This window comes from Falco biarmicus, chromosome 1, assembly GCF_023638135.1.
Source record: "Falco biarmicus isolate bFalBia1 chromosome 1, bFalBia1.pri, whole genome shotgun sequence".
Classification (NCBI taxonomy): Eukaryota; Metazoa; Chordata; class Aves; order Falconiformes; family Falconidae; genus Falco; species Falco biarmicus.
The window spans coordinates 6,711,571-6,728,192 of NC_079288.1; the positions used below are offsets into that span (position 1 = coordinate 6,711,571).

General features: G+C 44.0%; 3 protein-coding genes across 15 annotated transcripts in view; 1 reads left to right on the forward strand and 2 right to left on the reverse strand.

The window, feature by feature from the left end:
• Positions 1 to 6,447, forward strand: part of MBTD1 (mbt domain containing 1) — a 31,830-nt gene extending 25,383 nt beyond the window's left edge. For 11 of the 12 annotated variants that reach the window (XM_056329157.1, XM_056329093.1, XM_056329083.1 and 8 more), the window contains 2 exons: positions 224 to 301; positions 2,468 to 6,447. In XM_056329157.1, the coding sequence (XP_056185132.1) occupies positions 224 to 301; positions 2,468 to 2,470 (81 nt within the window). In that variant the 3' untranslated portion in view covers positions 2,471 to 6,447. The remainder of the gene's footprint in view (positions 1 to 223; positions 302 to 2,467) is intronic. The other variant, XR_008820273.1, reaches the window with a different exon arrangement.
• Positions 6,448 to 6,997: 550 nt separating this feature from the next.
• LOC130154164 (nucleoside diphosphate kinase) lies at positions 6,998 to 10,081 on the reverse strand (the record flags this gene model as incomplete). Its single annotated transcript, XM_056349993.1, has 5 exons — positions 6,998 to 7,244; positions 7,657 to 7,769; positions 8,502 to 8,603; positions 9,507 to 9,639; positions 9,927 to 10,081. Coding segments are annotated over 5 exons (621 nt in total), but the record flags the coding sequence as incomplete, so codon positions are not given.
• Positions 10,082 to 11,432: 1,351 nt separating this feature from the next.
• On the reverse strand, positions 11,433 to 15,921 carry LOC130144905 (nucleoside diphosphate kinase-like). Of its 2 annotated transcripts, none has more exons than XM_056329181.1 (5): positions 15,774 to 15,921; positions 14,615 to 14,747; positions 13,975 to 14,076; positions 13,005 to 13,117; positions 11,433 to 12,663 (listed from the first exon to the last, which is right to left on the reverse strand). In XM_056329181.1, the coding sequence occupies exons 2-5, from the start codon at positions 14,741 to 14,743 to the stop codon at positions 12,546 to 12,548; spliced, it is 462 nt and encodes a 153-aa protein (XP_056185156.1). In that variant the 5' UTR covers positions 14,744 to 14,747; positions 15,774 to 15,921; the 3' UTR covers positions 11,433 to 12,545. The 2 variants fall into 2 exon arrangements, with proteins under 2 accessions (XP_056185156.1, XP_056185165.1); XM_056329190.1 differs by lacking the exon at positions 15,774 to 15,921 and adding an exon at positions 15,340 to 15,453.
• Positions 15,922 to 16,622: the final 701 nt, after the last annotated feature.

The following is a 16,622-nucleotide window of genomic DNA, read 5'->3' on the forward strand; positions in this document are numbered from 1 at the left end:
ATGATGATAATTGATAACTGCATTTTGATAACTTAGCTGTTTAATGAGAGGGTAATAGTAGTTATTGTTAGTAGCTTAATGGGAGGCCTTTCCCACAATAAAGGTATTCTGCCTTCGTTCAGTCACTAAGGAAACGCTCTGTAACTATGTAGCAGCTTTGACACATTCTGAAGTGTTTTTCCAAGGTACTACACTTTAATTTTGAATTCTTAATTTTTTGCAGCATCAAGAGATAGCCAGTCAAGTTCATCAAAGCAAAAGAAGAAAGCTAAATCACAGCAGTACAAAGGACATAAGAAAAGTGGGTGACAAAGTAGTGTTTTCACTTTTCTGTTTAAAAAGTTTGTGGCCTCTCCCCAAGTCCCTATTCAATTTGGAAATGTGTGTGTGTAAACAGCTGTTATACTTAAAGGTGCAGTATACCATAAAAGGAACATTTTAATTGAGAAGAACCATTTTTTATAACTTGCAACAGGGTAGATGTTGCTAATAATAATTTGTATGAATTGTAGGTGGACAACTGCTGCAATATTTTTTGTATTTGAACATTTTAATTTAATACATTGACTGTGTAGGTATACTGCCTTGTACAAAATGGGTATCAATTAACACAGTTTTAACTCTGCTCTTTGTAACACAGGTGTAGGAATAAGAACCAGGTTACTTGGATCAGAAAGAATGAGATGTAGGAAATTCAACTTGCCATCTAGATGACTCCTTTTTAAAACCAAAAAAAGTTACTTATTTGCCAGGTTTTTTAGATGAGATGTCTGTGGGAAGCTGTATGTAAATAAAACTTCTATATGATTATTTTCAGAAACAATAAATAGCATTGCTGTATGTGACTCTACTTGTCACAGTAAAACATAGTAATGACATTTTTAAGAATCTGAAGTGTTCGGGTTCTTTTTGAAGTAATTGTTTCTCTCAGGATCAAATTATCTGTAAAATTCACAACCAGTTTGAATTTGCACAAATGCATGTTTTGCATGCTCCATACTTTTGTTTCCATGGCTGGTTTAAACTGAAAATCTGTTTTGTATGAGTATAATAAAGGGAGTAGAGGTAGCCAGTTGCGAGAGCACCTTGTGCCTTCTCCCATCATTCTTCTCTGGAAACAGATCCATCTGTATTCTCTCCTCTAAGCAATATTGTAGTTTCATATGGCAGTTCAATTCCAAAGGTTGTATCATTTAGACAGCACTTCTGTTGTCCTCCACAGATCAAGATTCTTGATCAGAGTTGGGCATAATGTAGGGAAAAGTGGGGGGGGGGGGGGGGGGGAGAAAGCAGCAAGGGGTTGTGGCCTGTGCAGGTGGGAGGAGACATCTATTAAAGAAGTGAAAAAAGCGCTTGCATTATGCTGCAACTTTTTGACATCTTTCAATATCCTAATTTTTAAATTTTATTTTTATTTAGCACAAGAGTTTATTTCAACATGGAAGGTGACATGGAAAAATAATAAAAGAATAATCAAATGACTTCTAAGTTACTGCAGGGCTACTAGTAGCAACAAGTTATGGGTGGGGTTTTTACCTTTCACTGCATATTTCTGCATTTCAGGATACATTGATAATGCATGTAAACTTTGTATTCGGTAGCTGTAAGCTTTAATACTCTTCTTACCCATTTGGTCATAGAGAATGTTTTATTATTGTATAATCGACCCTTTAATGGGGGTACTGCACCTTTAATGAAAGTCTTGACGTGTTTTGTTTTCTTCTTTTCATTGTGCTCATATTATGGTAATTCTCGCTATTCATGAAGCTGTAAAAGTAATTGTGATGTTATTGCTATTCATAACATCTTTTTTAATGTCTTAGATCTCATTTCTGTTTTCTTTTTACAAAAGAAAGGAGAGAGGAAATTTATACTACAAAAAATGTTTTTCTTGAATGAAACTTGTCTTCTGAGATCTTAAAATTCTAACCATGTATTCAGAAATCTTTGTCAATATTATTTTCTTCTTTCACAGATCACTTATAGTAATTAGGCTAAGAAATGTGAATTTTTGACTGTAAATGGCCAAGTGTTAATCTTTTTATTTGCATAAAGACTAAGTAGGAAGTAAGGAGTAAAGAAAAGAGTAAACGGTAAAATAAGCATTGTTCTCTGCAGCAGTCATTGTTCCTGTTAACATGTTCAGTTACCACCTTAAACCAGTGTTTTAAAATACCGAATTCTTGAGAAAACCTGTAGAGAATATGTTATTGTAAGTAATTTCTTCAAATATGTTAATATTTGCGTAACTTGTTAATATGAGCATAACTTAAGGTTCAGCTTACAGTCAGAAAACATCTGCTTTCTGTGGGATACCAAGTGTTAAAAGAAGAATCACTAAAATGCAGAATATCATAAAATGGGAAATCCGGGGTCTGTTCCTAATTTAAATAATATTAAGTAGATTTAAGGAAAAGTTGTACTTTGAATTTTATAGATCTGTAATGTTCAACTTTTTATTTTTTAGTGACTTCATTGCAGCTGAAGGAGGAGTTATTAGATGGAGAAGAGTATAGCTTCCTCCAAGGAGCATCTGATCAGGAAAGCAACGGATCTGCCAGTTACTACATCAAACAAGAACCATGAGGCAGCTTGGAAAAGCCTGGGGAGAGTACTGGTGATAGGAAAGGAGCCTTTCTCCAAGACTGACTGACTTTGTTCCCACTTCGCTGGTACAGTTCAGGTGACTGTACCTGGGGCACTTTGCTAACTGTAGATGAGTTAGACTCAGTTCAGAATTTTTTGGAAGGCGGGGAAACTATTTTAGTGAAAAAGATTTTTCAATTTATTAAAAAAAAAAAATGGACACTTTTGTGTTGTATTTGAAGCTTTTGAAAGAATTTTGTAATATTTTCAAGTTCAGATTTATTGTGCATTGTTAACAAGAACTGAAATTCTAATTTTTTGGTAAGATTAAAGTTTAATTAGCATGATTGTGGGAAGCGGTTGGAGGACGATATAGTTGCAAATACAAATGAACTGTCATAACAAATGAACCTTTTTGGTACAAGTTGGGAGGCTTTTAGACTCTTGTGAACTGCACTGGTCACGCCTCTGGTGTTTTTGGTTTTGTTTTTTTTATTGTGAAGATACGGCATTTAAGCCCTAATTAAGAGACATAAATTGTATGTGAAAGATTGTCCTGTAAAGCTCTACTCAGTGAGTAGCCCCAGTTGCAATGGAGCCATCATCTGAGGAAGATTTTAACTTTTCGAGATGTTTTTATTTAGTTTAAATACTTTTTTTTTTATATAGGATTTTTTTTTAAAATAAGTTCCTTAGGGTCTGGTTCAGTGCCCATCGATATCAGAAGCCTTGTCTCCACTGACTACAGTGGGCATTGGATTGGGACTGTAAAGCTCTTGTCTGTACATGAATGTCTGTAGTCTGGGAATGCTTCAGCAAATGTTTACAGAGCCCTATGCCAAACTGGAATTTCAGAAAATTCCCTCATTTGGAAGATTATTTTTAGCTATTAATTTAGACTGAAGAAGAAACTTAGATGGACAGTAACTCAGTCCTCCCTTGGTAGTGGGAAGGAACTTCTGAGTATTCTTCTGATAATTTGTTTTCCATTCAGAAAGACCTAGCTGTTTCCTTACCATCTCTAAATATTTATTTGTGAACGTTTAAAACCGGCATTCAGCGTGGTTTCAGGTGACCTAAAAGGAGCCATACATTGTGGATTAAAACTAATTCCATTCCGCACAGCCTGCAATATTCTTTTCTTGCTGCAATAGTGTAATACAGAAGTTGAGACTTGAGAACAGTATATAAATCACATACTGTCTAGTATATGATTCATACACTGGTTTTGCTTATTGCCTGGAGCCCTTGTGTCTCACTTCAAGTATCCCATTAGCCCCACTTGCCTAACTGTCCAGACTTTTTTAAAGTCAAGAGTCATGTAAAAGGGTGAAAATGACTACCAGTAAAATACACAGTAGTTTAGCATGAGCTCTTAATAATTTGGGTTTCATCTTTCCGTATTTTTAAAACTGTGTCCATTTTTGTAAAGGATCTCATTCGTGGAGTCGATTAGTAAAATGGTTAATCAGCCCTGCAGAGCTGTGACTGGAAAAATGTGCGTCAAGAGCTTTAGCTTTTACCAGTAAGGTTCATTAACTAAACTCAGGAATTAACTGCATATGTTCTATAAGTGCTTCTGGGTCTTAGCAGGTCCCCTTCAGAGCAGTACAATGATCATCTGACTCTTGACCATAAATTAGGGCTTAAAAAAATAATCAAACTGATTAATGTCTGTGTTCCTACAGCCTAAGAAATGCTTTAAGGATATCGACCCACAGAGCCCCAGGAGACCATTTTTGTATATTGTTGTTTGAGCTTAAAAAAAAAAAAGTGCATAGAAAGTTGAAAACCAGCAATTTGATTATTTTCTAAAATATTGCTCTAACTTTGGGTACATAGTATTGGTAATATGCACAGGTTTACCTCATTCTATGCAAGAGGGGTTAATTATGTAAAGTTTTGTATTTACTACTGGAAGTTAAAAATGTCCTGTATAGTGTAGGAATGTCTGGAATTCTCTTCTCCCTTACTGGTAAAATTTCTTAAATACTGACCCCTTTTTAACAACAGCTTCTTATATTGACAGAATCTGGTTATCAGATTATAACTATCTATAAGTTCAGGTGGTGAAGACATTTTAGCTCTCTAAAATAGCCATAGAAAGGACTTTGTCAGGCTTGGTAGGCTTCAAATATGTTCTCTCAGATTCTGACCCACCCGTGATGTTTCTTTTGAACAGACTGGATTGGAGAAGTAGGATTAGAGACCATTGTAATGACACTTTGAGCCTTATTTTTTTTCCTGTGTTCTCAATTTTACCTGCTGTAAAATCAAGCTCTGCAAACATTGATTTGGTTTGGTAAGTACATCGCTATCGATTTTTTTTTTTACTTTTTTTTTTTTTTTTTAATGCCACAACTTGCAGATTGTCCCAGTCAGCTGGCACAACCTTGCTTTCTTCTCTCATCGATAGCTTCTGGCTTAAGTGGAAAAACTGTTGCGTTAATTTGTGTTTCATAATGTGAAAGATTGGGCTAGTAATGAGCAAGGTCTGTTGCCAAGTTGCTAAACCTTGGGCTTCTGTGTGTTGCCCAGGCTCACACCTGATTTCTGAGTTACAGCCTTCATATGTCTAGGGAAAACGAGCGTGGAAGTTGAACGTGCTTCTAGTGTTAGAGAAATGCAAGAATCTGATTTGAAGTCTGTCAGTCATTATAATGTTCTTTGAAAATAGGTATTTTATCCATTAAACACTAAAGTATGTGAGTTGACGTGCGTTCTCAGATACACACGTGACTTCAGCAGGAGTTGGGTGATGTTTCTGGTGTTCCTGAATTCAAAATACACCCAACTGTGTAATTGTCAAATACAGTGAAATCTGTCCTAAGCAAACCACCTGAGGAACGAATTGAAGCCACTTCCTTAAGGAGAACCGGAGCAAAATTCTACCAGGTATTTAGAGTGGTCTCTTTGGAGAGTGGGCTACCTGTCGGCTATGGTATCCATAGCATGGGCTTCACTGTATTTGTAAAGCATTTGTTATTTAACATGGCTTGAGGTATTTTTATCTTCGCTTTAAGCCGTGTTACTTGGCTAAAAGAGCAGCAAAGTGTTGGACATCTGAAATCTTCAGTGGGGTTAAACTAATTTCAGTATTTGGCATAGCAGGTTTTTATAACCTATAAGGTAGTGCAAGTTATGTACCTTCCTTTGCAGCTACCCTTCCTTTATTGCTCAAAATTTTTCTGCTGATCTTTGATTTTTATGTTATTTTTAAATACAACTCTCTAACCTTTTCCTTGCTGCATCTGAGGAAAGCTAAAGCAGTTATCAATTCCTTGTTCTACGGATACTAACACGGGTTTCAGTGTTTGTTTGGGTTTTTTTTATTGTTGTTTTATGTGATGTGAATACCCTCTCCCGTCAATATTTGTATGATGGTGCTAATATATTTGGTAACAATCCTTTATTGGGAAGGGATTTTAAAAAGCTGTGATTTCAACTGAATTTTTCTTCCTTTTAATTTTCGTATTTAAAACAAAATGCCACAGCCATTTTTACAAAGAAAGCATCAGCTTTGGCCCCTGGGAAAATGTTGGGGCGGGAATCAAGACTAAACAAATAGGGTTTTTACATCATTTCTCTATGTATTTGATATATAGATCAATATCTGTACAAATTTAATCTTTTATTTTCTTGGTAATTTGTGTGGTCAATGAGAGAATTTAAAGCTTTCTCATGCAATGTACATAACAGTGAAAAAAATGCTTTTGGAGAAATTAATGTTACTTTCATTTTTACGAGACTGCAGATTTTCAGCATGGATGTGAAAAGCATTAAAATTATAACTTTGTGTACAAGATGAAAATAATTCACTAAATTTGCCTTTTTTACACAAAATAAAAATGATAAAAAGTCTTTCTGAAGTGTGCTTGAGTTGTGTTTAAAATGCACTCCTTGGCATATAAGCACATTCCAGCTTGTTTCTTTTCCAAGAGAATGGATAAAATAAAACGTTCAGGGTTTCATTTGTTGTTGGTAAGTAACAGTGTCTGCATCTCAGCGCAAGGCAAGGTGTTTAGTCTGTGAAGGTAAGCGTTTACTAGAGGGCAGGATCTGCCCTCGGCTCTCATGAAGAATAGTTGTGTAGAGAGCAAAATTGTGTCAGGGTCTACCACCACCTGTTACTCAGTTCCACTGTGCTGGAAGTAGCTCACCCAGCCCCTCAGCCCTCCCTCTGCAAAGTCGCTTTTGCAATTGTTAAGTTTCACAGTAGCCTTCAGAGCAACTTTGCAGTGAACAAAAAACACTACGTTTTCATTCTGATCTGCTTGTACATAGATTGCGTTAACTCTCCCTGCTTATACAGGAAACAACTATATTTCCTAAGATGAAAATACTGAATAAGTAAAGTTACTTGAGTATCTGAAAGCAGTATTTGTTTTGTAGTGAATGCAACCACAACAAGTTAAGTTCATATTCATTTATTTGATGGCGCTGAAAATGACTAAGATAACCGTGGTGATAATTGCTCCCAGGTCAATAGCTGGAATGAGATGATGTGTTCAGAAGGCACAATTCACTGTGGAAACTCATTTCACTCATAGATCCAATCATGTGCACAAGATTTGAAGTCAACAAGCTCCGCAGGTTTGAACCACAGGTTGATCTCCTTCTGCGCGCTTTCTACAGAGTCGCTGCCGTGAATGATGTTTCTGTGGAAGGAGACAAACACATTGCTCTGTATAGAAACACATTTTCAGCAACGACGTAGTTCTCTATATGCAAAAACTTGGACGAAGCATCTAGAGCTGCAAGGCTACTGTTTTCAGGTACAGCGATGCTCCCCCTCTCCCTGCTAACTAAGCCTAGCAGACAGTGAGTAGGGCTACTTCACTACCACAGCCACTGCCACCGACTGATCTTACACAAAGCTCTGACGAGGAGCTGCATTTCAAAACAAGCCTCTTTTGTACCAAGCCATTTCCTTAAGTTGCCGATATAAATGGTGACCTGCAAATAAAATACCATCAGACTAGGATATCTACCAACAATTTTGACTTCCTAGAATAAAAGGCTAAAACCTCAATGGTGCTAATCTGAATTGATAACTAATAGAGCACAAACCTTCCTACTTGAATGCAGAAGTCACCACGGATGGTACCAGGCTTAGAGTCCGCCGGGTTTGTTTCCCCTAGCATTACTCTCCCCGTTTTAACCACGTTGAGTCCTTCCCATACCTTAAAGAAGAGACAAAACAAATCCTATTAATCCATGCTTATAGAAAACACCAAAGATTAATCTTTGCTAGTAACAGACTTAAACAAGAAACAAGGGCTCCAGCACTAAAAAAAAAAAAAAAAATCTGTCTAGCCAAGCATCTCTCTCAGGCCTGTGAAGATGACTAGGAAAAAACATTAACTGAAAGCGATTATAAAAAGGACTATAACTGTTGTCACTCCTGTAAAGGAGGTAGTTTACCAAGCTTCAGAGTCAACTGATGTACAAGGCCAACTTCAAAACCTTTCTGCTGTGACAGGCTAAGGCCAGGCGCAGGCGCCCCTAGGCACATAGTCAAAACAGGAGGAGATGCCACCAGGTGAATTATATTGGTTTTGGAGGGGGTGAAAAAAAAAAATGACACAGAAAAGATGGGTTTCTGTGATACAGCCCTAACCTTTTTTTTGCCTAAAACACACTATTCTTTGGTGCAGAAACTGGCTTACAGGAATTTTGCTTAATACGTGTTAAGCATTTTAATAGGCACTTTATAAATGCGCACTTTAGTTCTTGTTAAAACGCAGTAACTTTTCTTGATTGTCTTCATTTTAATTTGGTTTTCTTTTGCCACTACCAGAACTGGGTAGTTTTAAGTGTTTTTGTAACAGTACCTGTGAAGACTTAAAATTTATTTTCAGAGCAAGACAAATATACCCAAGGAAGTAGTCTTCAGGTAAAACCAAGGCACTTACCATGGCCACAATGGGTCCAGAGTTCATATATTTCACCAAACCTGGGTAGAACGGTCGGTCTTTCAGGTCAATATAATGTTGTTTGAGAAGGTCTTCAGAAGCCTTTAAGAGGGCAGATGTCACATTACATGTCACTTTCAAAATACCATACCGCAAAAGGTGTCGCTGTAAGGGTACAGCATCAGCGACTGGATCCACCAGCCGCGCATGTTCCCGACAGGCGCTGCAGCGCTCTCCTGGGCTTTGATTAGAGTCCCCGGTGTGAAATCGAAGGAGCACGTGACACCCGCCTTGTGTGGTGCAAGGAGCTGCCCACGCGATTTCACTGCGCGGCAGCAATCCCCACCTGAGGGGCAGCTGCTGCCCCCACCGCCCTCAGCCAGGGCATTTCAGGTCCCTGCACTGAGCCATCCAGGCAAATCCTGGTTCCTGGTGCCCCCCCCGGGGCAGGACCCATCGCAGTGGCAGAGGCGACGTCAAGGTGCCAGGGGACAACCCCGAGGTGCCTAAGGAGGGGGAAAGGGGGGGGACACCCCGAGGTGCCTGGGGGGGAGGGGACGGACACGGGGGGGGGGACACCCCGAGGTGCCTGGGGGGGAGGGGACGGACACGGGGGGGGGGGACACCCCGAGGTGCCTGGGGGGGGAGGGGACGGACACGGGGGGGGGGGGGGACACCCCGAGGTGCCTGGGGGGGAGGGGACGGACACGGGGGGGGGGGGGGGGACACCCCGAGGTGCCTGGGGGGGAGGGGACGGACACGGGGGGGGGGGGGACACCCCGAGGTGCCTGGGGGGGAGGGGACGGACACGGGGGGGGGGGGGGGGACACCCCGAGGTGCCGGGGGGGGGGGGGACGGACACGGGGGGGGGGACGACACCCCGAGGTGCCGGGGGGGGGGGGGGGGACGGACACGGGGGGGGGGACACCCCGAGGTGCCGGGGGGGGGACCGAAAGGGGGGGCACACCCCGAGGTGCCGGGGGGGGGGGTAGTTCCGGCACTCACGTGCACGAGCTTCATGGCCACCAGGCGGAAGCCCTTCTGCTCGAACCGCTTGATGATCTCCCCCACCAGCCCCCGCTGGACGCCGTCGGGTTTGATGGCGATGAAGGTGCGCTCGGCGTTGGCCGCCATGGCGCTGCGGGGCACGGGGACGGGCGGGCTCAGGCGCGGCACCGCCCCTCCCCCGCCGCCGCCGCCTCAAGGTCGGAAGGAGCCGGCGCCCGCCCCGCCCCGCCCGCGTGGCACCGGGCTCGCGTGTGCGCCCCCGCGACCGCGGCCCGCTCCCGCCGCTCGCCCAGGCCAGGCCCGCAGCCCCCGGTGCTGAGGCGGCGCGGCCCAGCGCCCCCCCCGGCCCGGCAACGCCTCCCCGCCCGAAGCGGCGCGGGGCGCAGCGCGGCGGCCCCAGCCCGGCCCCCCCCTCACCTCGCCGGAGCTGCCGCCCGCACCGCGCCCGCCGGAGAAAGAGAAGGAGGAAGCGGGCGCGCGCCGGATGCCCCGCCCTGCGCAGGGGAGGGGCCGCGCGCCCTGCGCCGCTTGGGGGCGGGGCCGGCCGGGCCGGGGGCGCGCTTGGGCGCCAGCGCTGCGGGCCGGGCCGGTCGGCGCCGCAGCCCTTCCCCCCGCACCGGCTGGGGTCCGCTGCCCTCCCCCCGCACCGGCTGGGACCCCCGCGCTCCCCCCGCACCGGCGGGACCCGCTGCGCTCCCCCCGCACGGCTGGGCCCCCCCGCACTGGCCGGGCCGGTGGCAGTTGATGGCCGGTGGCAGCTGCCGCCCCCGCCCGCCCGGGGGCCGCCCCGGGGGTTATTCCCGTCCAGTCGCGGCGGCGGGCCCGCAGGCCTTCCCACAGCGGAGATTTAAGTACGCTCAGTCGTTATTTGATTTACTACACATTCAGTCATTATTTAATTTACTACACATTCAGGCGTTATTTGATTTATTACACACTCGGTCATTATTTGATTTACTCCGCGGCGCTCGCTTTGCTGCCCCAGAGACCCCCCGCGCTGCCGGCTGCTGGCTGCCACCGCCGGCCTGGCCGCTGCTGCGATCGGTAACCCGGGGAAGTTACCGGCGATTCTGTCGCGATATGGGAGGATGAAGCTGCGGAGCGTCAAACAGCAGCTGTAAAACTCCACGGCCCTTGGAGCCATGTCACCACGAGAACCGGGAAGAGCATTGTTACACTGATGGTTGCTGCTTGACCCTTCGCTAATCCACAAAACACCTTTCCGGTGCCCTCCCTGAGCTGGTTACCATCGTGCGCCATCGCGGCACAGGTAGTACCACCAAAATACCCTTTGTAGGACCTACACAGCCTCTGGTGACGGGCCACTTGCGACTAGAGAAACTGGCCACGCTCCTCGGGCACCCCAGATGCGCAGAGCATGACGTTCCTCTGCGAGGCAGCTGGCCTCCACCTCCTCTCGGTCTCGACACGTTAGAAATGCTCATCGGTAGCTTTCTGACAACCCCCACGTCTCCAGATAACCCACATTTCTCTTATTTTGTAGTAAGCAAACCAAGAACAAGACATCTCAAGTAATCCTCCAAGCAAAAACGGAACTGGAGGCTACTCATCTGGTGCACAGGTTTGTCACGTATTCCCTTTTCTCTAACAACCTTTAACTTAATTATTTGTCTTCTATAACACTGAATATTTTCAGAAGAGAATCTAAGAAGCCTCCGTATAGTTTGGTTGTTCGGGAATTTGTTCCCTCTTCTTAGACTCATTAATTAGGTCAATATAATGAAAATTTCCTTTTATTTCACTTAAGAAACAGCAAATGTTTTATTTTGTACCATCCCTTTTTAGGAGTTAGATATCTTCATAAAGTGTCATAAATATTGAATGCAACAGTCATTGCACAGGTTACCATTTGAAACAAGAACTCACTGTAGGAAAAAAAATCTAGGAGTTTGAACAACGGAATTCATGAAACTCTTGCTTTTAATGAATACAATGTCGCAGGTAAATAAATACATAATAGTGACCCCAACACATTTCTTGTTCCTCATCCAGTACAGCTGGCGAGTATTTGTAGATAAAGCTTCTGCAAGAGGCTGATCATTTTCCCTGATAGAGGCAGGCAGCTCTGCTGAAATACATTTAGCATTATTATGACCGTATGCCTTTACGTGATTAAATAAATATATAAAAATGATGCTACAGTCACTTCTGAAATACCTTATCCCAAACAGCTTGCTTTGTAGTGCCAGCTATTGAGGAAGGAACACAAATGACAGCATCGTGAAATTATCAGCTGCAGTTGGTAAAGCAAACACCACTCTGATGTTGCTCTGTGCAACTGCTGCAGTGAAGTGGCTGAAGGTAGATCTCTGTTATCCATCCTCACATTAATCTTCTTTTCACATAAAACGACATTTCAGAAAGTCTGTCCTATTAATCCTTCCTTAAAAAGCCAAATAAATCCAGGGCGAGGGGGTGGGGGGGGAAGCAAGCTGAAACAGTGTCAATCTAGAGGCAAGTTCTCGTTATTTTAATCAAGGCTGTGCTCTGGGTGCAGGCACGGCGCATTCTGGAGACAGGAATAAGCTTTTTTCTGCAGCCATACTGGGTGTGGGGATTCACTTGACATAAAGTTCAATCCTCAATATTTGGGCATACTATCAATATTTTTGTGTACCACCAATTGTCCCCTAACATTTTAACAAAGTTAATTGACACTGAGCCATTTGCGTATTTATTTACCAAATCAATTCTTACTAAATTTTATTCTATTTACTAAAGTACCCTCTTGGACTATGGAACGTTTCAGGAAAATATATGCCTTGTATCCTCTCTGTTTTAATCTCACATCTCTCACTCCCAGAAGCAGCTTTCTAAAAGTACAGTTCTGTCTCTAACTTGACATCTTTTCAACCAAAGGAGCAGCAAACGCTCGCTATATTTACTATTTACGACAGAACAATCTCACAGATTTCTGAGACAGGTTTCTACCAGTTTCTATGAAGGGCTTTGAAACAGCTAGAGGCTAGCGGCTGTTTACAGACAGTAAGGATACCAGAAGGTATAGGCTCAGTTTCAGTCATAGATCCACTCATGAGCACAGCTTCTGTAATCGACCAGCTCTTCAGGAGTGAACCACAAATTGACCTCTGTCTCAGCACTTTCTACAGAATCACTTCCATGAATGATGTTCCTAGGAAAAGAAAAATTGGATATAAAAGTAATATAATCCTCCAACTCAAAGGAAAGCAAGCCTCTTTTCTTTTTTGAAGTGGTCTCTATTACAGAGAAGTTTTAAGTAACTGTAAAGTAGTAATAGGCTTAGAGTATGCAGCCACAGTTTTGCTCATAATTTTTGTTAATGGGGAAGACCACGACTCGATTTCCATCTTTAGATCGTAACATTACGTGGGCAGAGGGAACAGCAGCTCCATGCATAAGATAGAGAGGGATGGAGCACAGTTCCTATATATACCATGTCACACCACTGGACATTTAGTCTCTTTGGATGATATCGATAGGTTCAAAACTTACCTTCCAATCTGAACGCAGAGGTCACCACGAATAGTGCCAGGCTTTGAATCAAATGGATTAGTTTCCCCCAGCATCACCCTTCCAGTCTTAACCACATTGAGACCTTCCCACACCTTAATAAAAAATAAAATCCATTGAGATAATTAAATCTTAGCAGTAGATAAAGTAGCAAGAGTAAATTATACCTTCCAGAACTACACAATGCTGTCCATGGCACGTATCACCATCCAAATATTCGTAACAGCAGGAGATATTTTTTCTCCAAATTTTCTGGCAGATTCTTGAAGCATCTGCTGAAGTTCCCCCCTTCTGCACAATACCTCTCCAAGATGGGAAGAGAACAATCTTAAATCTCAATATGATAAACAGCCTTACAAAGCTGTCTGCTTATTTAAGATCTAGACCTCCGGCTCAACTATTTCACAAATACACTTTCAAGGAAAAAAAGAGGAAAACCCTTGTAATGAAGCTAGACTGAAAAAGATTTTCAATCTTTCAGTAAATAGCTCCACTATTTTACTTTACTATATAGTAAATAGCTCCACTATTTTACAAATACACTTTCAAGGAAAAAAAAAAAAAAAAAAAAGAGAAAAACCCTTCTAATGAAGCTAGACTGAAAAAGATTTTTGATCTTATAGTAAAAATACTCTACCATCATTTTTCAGCTTGCTTAACACATGGCATTTCATAGTGGGGGTTTTTGTGTGGGTTCACTGTTCCTCATGGTCCCAGCTTTGGTTCCCCCGTTACCCCTGCCCTCTTCCTCAACATACTGGCTCAAAGGAGAGAAAGATTATGAAAAAAGATTAAAGAAAAAGGAGTTAACAGCGTGTCTTCCTAATTACAATATTTGAATCTAGGTTTTTAAGTCCTTTTAAACAAGTCAACTAGAATTCCACCGGTAACACAACCTTACTGCAGGGAAGACCATCGGTCTATTTTTCTTGGCTGCATCTGAAGGACTCACCATAGCTACAACAGGTCCAGAGTGCATGTACTGCACCAGCCCATCATAGAACGGCCGGTCTTTCAGGTCAATGTAGTGTTCTCTCAGAAGGTCTTCGGAGGCCTGCATTAAAAACCAACCAACCCCACAAAAAAAGCTTACTGTAAGACCTTAAGAGCATACTGAAATCACACAGATTAACCACAGCGCGCTGTTAATCCTAAAACTTGCACGCACTTGGAAATTCAGTGTTTCTAGCATCTTCCTAGAAGTACTTTTTGGTCGATATGAATTTGACCGATTTGCTTTAACCACAGCTGAGCTTAGAAAAGTGGGTTTTGCCAATGTAGACAGCATATGTGACCCCAGTATTTGATGAAGATACTCAGAGATATTTATTAGGTATAGGTTGCACCTAAAAAAATATTCTCTTCAGACTAAGGACATCAGGTTACTAAAATTAGCATGCTTAGTGTGTCTAAAGCATTTAGCCGGAGCTGGGAACTGGGAACTTTTCCAAAAGTATCCAAAATACTCAGAGCCTTCTCAGAATTTCAGGTTGAATGGTTCTGAAGGCTATGTTTGTCATTATAGCATGAGGCTGTGTTTTAAGGCTGGGGTTGGCACGAATCGGGAGGCGCACAACGGAAGGGAAGCTTACGTGAATTAACTTCATGGCCACCAGTTTGAATCCTTTCTGCTCAAACCGCTTGATGATTTCTCCCACCAGTCCCCGCTGGACTCCGTCAGGCTTGATGGCGATGAAGGTGCGCTCGGCGATAGAAGCCATCGTCCTAATGAGGAAGGGGAATAAAATTCATTCTGCCAGGATCAGCGGGCAAGTGCAATCACAGCCCCATATCACGTGTAATATCAGCTATTATCATAATTAAATCGGCTACATCCGAAGGTCATTAACCGATGCTCGGTGCCGATTTGATAAATCAATCGCTGTAGGTGGGTTTTCACAAGTGCTACAATAGCAAGTTTAAAAACAGTGCGCCACATAGAGAAGGAAGCAATTAGCAAATATTTAAATGAGAAAAGCTGTAAAGGGAGTGGAGGGGAAGGACAGGCACAGACGCATCCCCGAGCGCAGCGTGGGGGGCTGCTGCCCCCAATTTAGGGCGAGGGAGGTCGAATAAATCCAGATGCAGAATTTTCACCCGCAACCCGGTGTGAGGGGCCCGGGGGCCGTGACCGCGTTTTGCTGCGGGAAGCGGGGGCGGCGCGCCCGGGGGGGCTGCTCGGGCCGCCGGCGGGCGCTGCCCCGGGGGCCGTGCGGGGCGCTGGGATAGGCCGGGCTGCGGCCCCTGCCCGCTTCCCCCAGCAACCAGGGGTGCCCGGCCCGCCGCCCCGGCCCCCCGGCCCCGCGCCCCGTCTCACCTGCTGGCGGCCCCGGCTGCGTCTGGCGGCCCGAGGCGGCCGCTGCCCGCCCCGTCGCGGCTTAAGCCCTAAGCCGCCGCCGCGGGGCCGCCCGGTTGCCATGGCGACGACGCGGCCTCCCGCCTGCAGGGGGCGCTGCGCGCTGCGGCCGGTCCCGAGCACCACAGCGCTGCCCGGGGGTGCCGTCCGCGCCCCCACAGCCCGCACCCCACATCCCGCACCCCCACTGCCCGCACCCCCACTGCCCGCACCCCACAGCCCGCACCCCCACAGTGACTGATATTCGCTTTTCCAGCGAATAGGCAAACTCAATTTTTTTATTTAGGAAAAGGCACATACAATTTTTGTAATAAAAATCTCATTATCGTGCTGGTCTGCTTTGACTTTCCCCTTTCAAGACATCAGTTTTGGTGACAACCTCCTTCGACACTCACCGCTCAGCTGCTCGGCCTTGGGCATTTCATTCCCTGAGGATAAAACTTCTGGACGCCCAAGCTCTCCCGTTCTCAGCGTGTCCTGCTGAGAGGAATTCTGTGCTTGTCCTGGCTTTTCCTGGGCTCTGCTCCCTGCCTCTTCTTGATAGCAAAATAATGTAGGTTTCACTTCCCTCTGGGCAGGATTTAGCTGCTGCTTAACAGCTTAAGTTCCCCTTTTTAATAGTTCGGATTTCCTTCCTTGGGATCCCTTTTCTTCACAACCATCCCTCACACATCCATGTCTTACTCGTAGTTCTGGTGGGAGGATCCAGATCTGACATCAGCATCTATTCAAACCACCCGTTTACTTTTTATCTATCTATCTATCTATCTATTTATTTATTTATTTATTTTTACTTATTTATTCAGGGGTCCTTTTTACCCCAGGTATGATCATACCACCATGTACTTGTTTTTCCAGGATCTCTGATTTAATGAAAGATGTTTTAAAAAGCACAGCATTGTACATTCCAGCAAGTCCTCCTTGAAGTTATTTTGGATTTAGAATTTCTGAGTGTTCTTCTGATAATGTCCCTCCACTATATTCTGTTCCTTCCATACACCTTTATTTAAGATGCTTCATACCACTAAAACAAACTCTCATGCTGTAATCATCACCAAGGCAAAATAATATTGAAGATTAACAAAAGGTCTCTAGAAACAGGATGTTTCGAAAAATATTCATTTAAAATCAGCCACAGGACATCTATTTACAGCCTGGTTAAAACTACAACATTTAATGATTAAAGCTTAGGACTGGCCATAAGGTGGGCAAAGCAAATAGTGCTTTACAGAGCATAGGTCAGC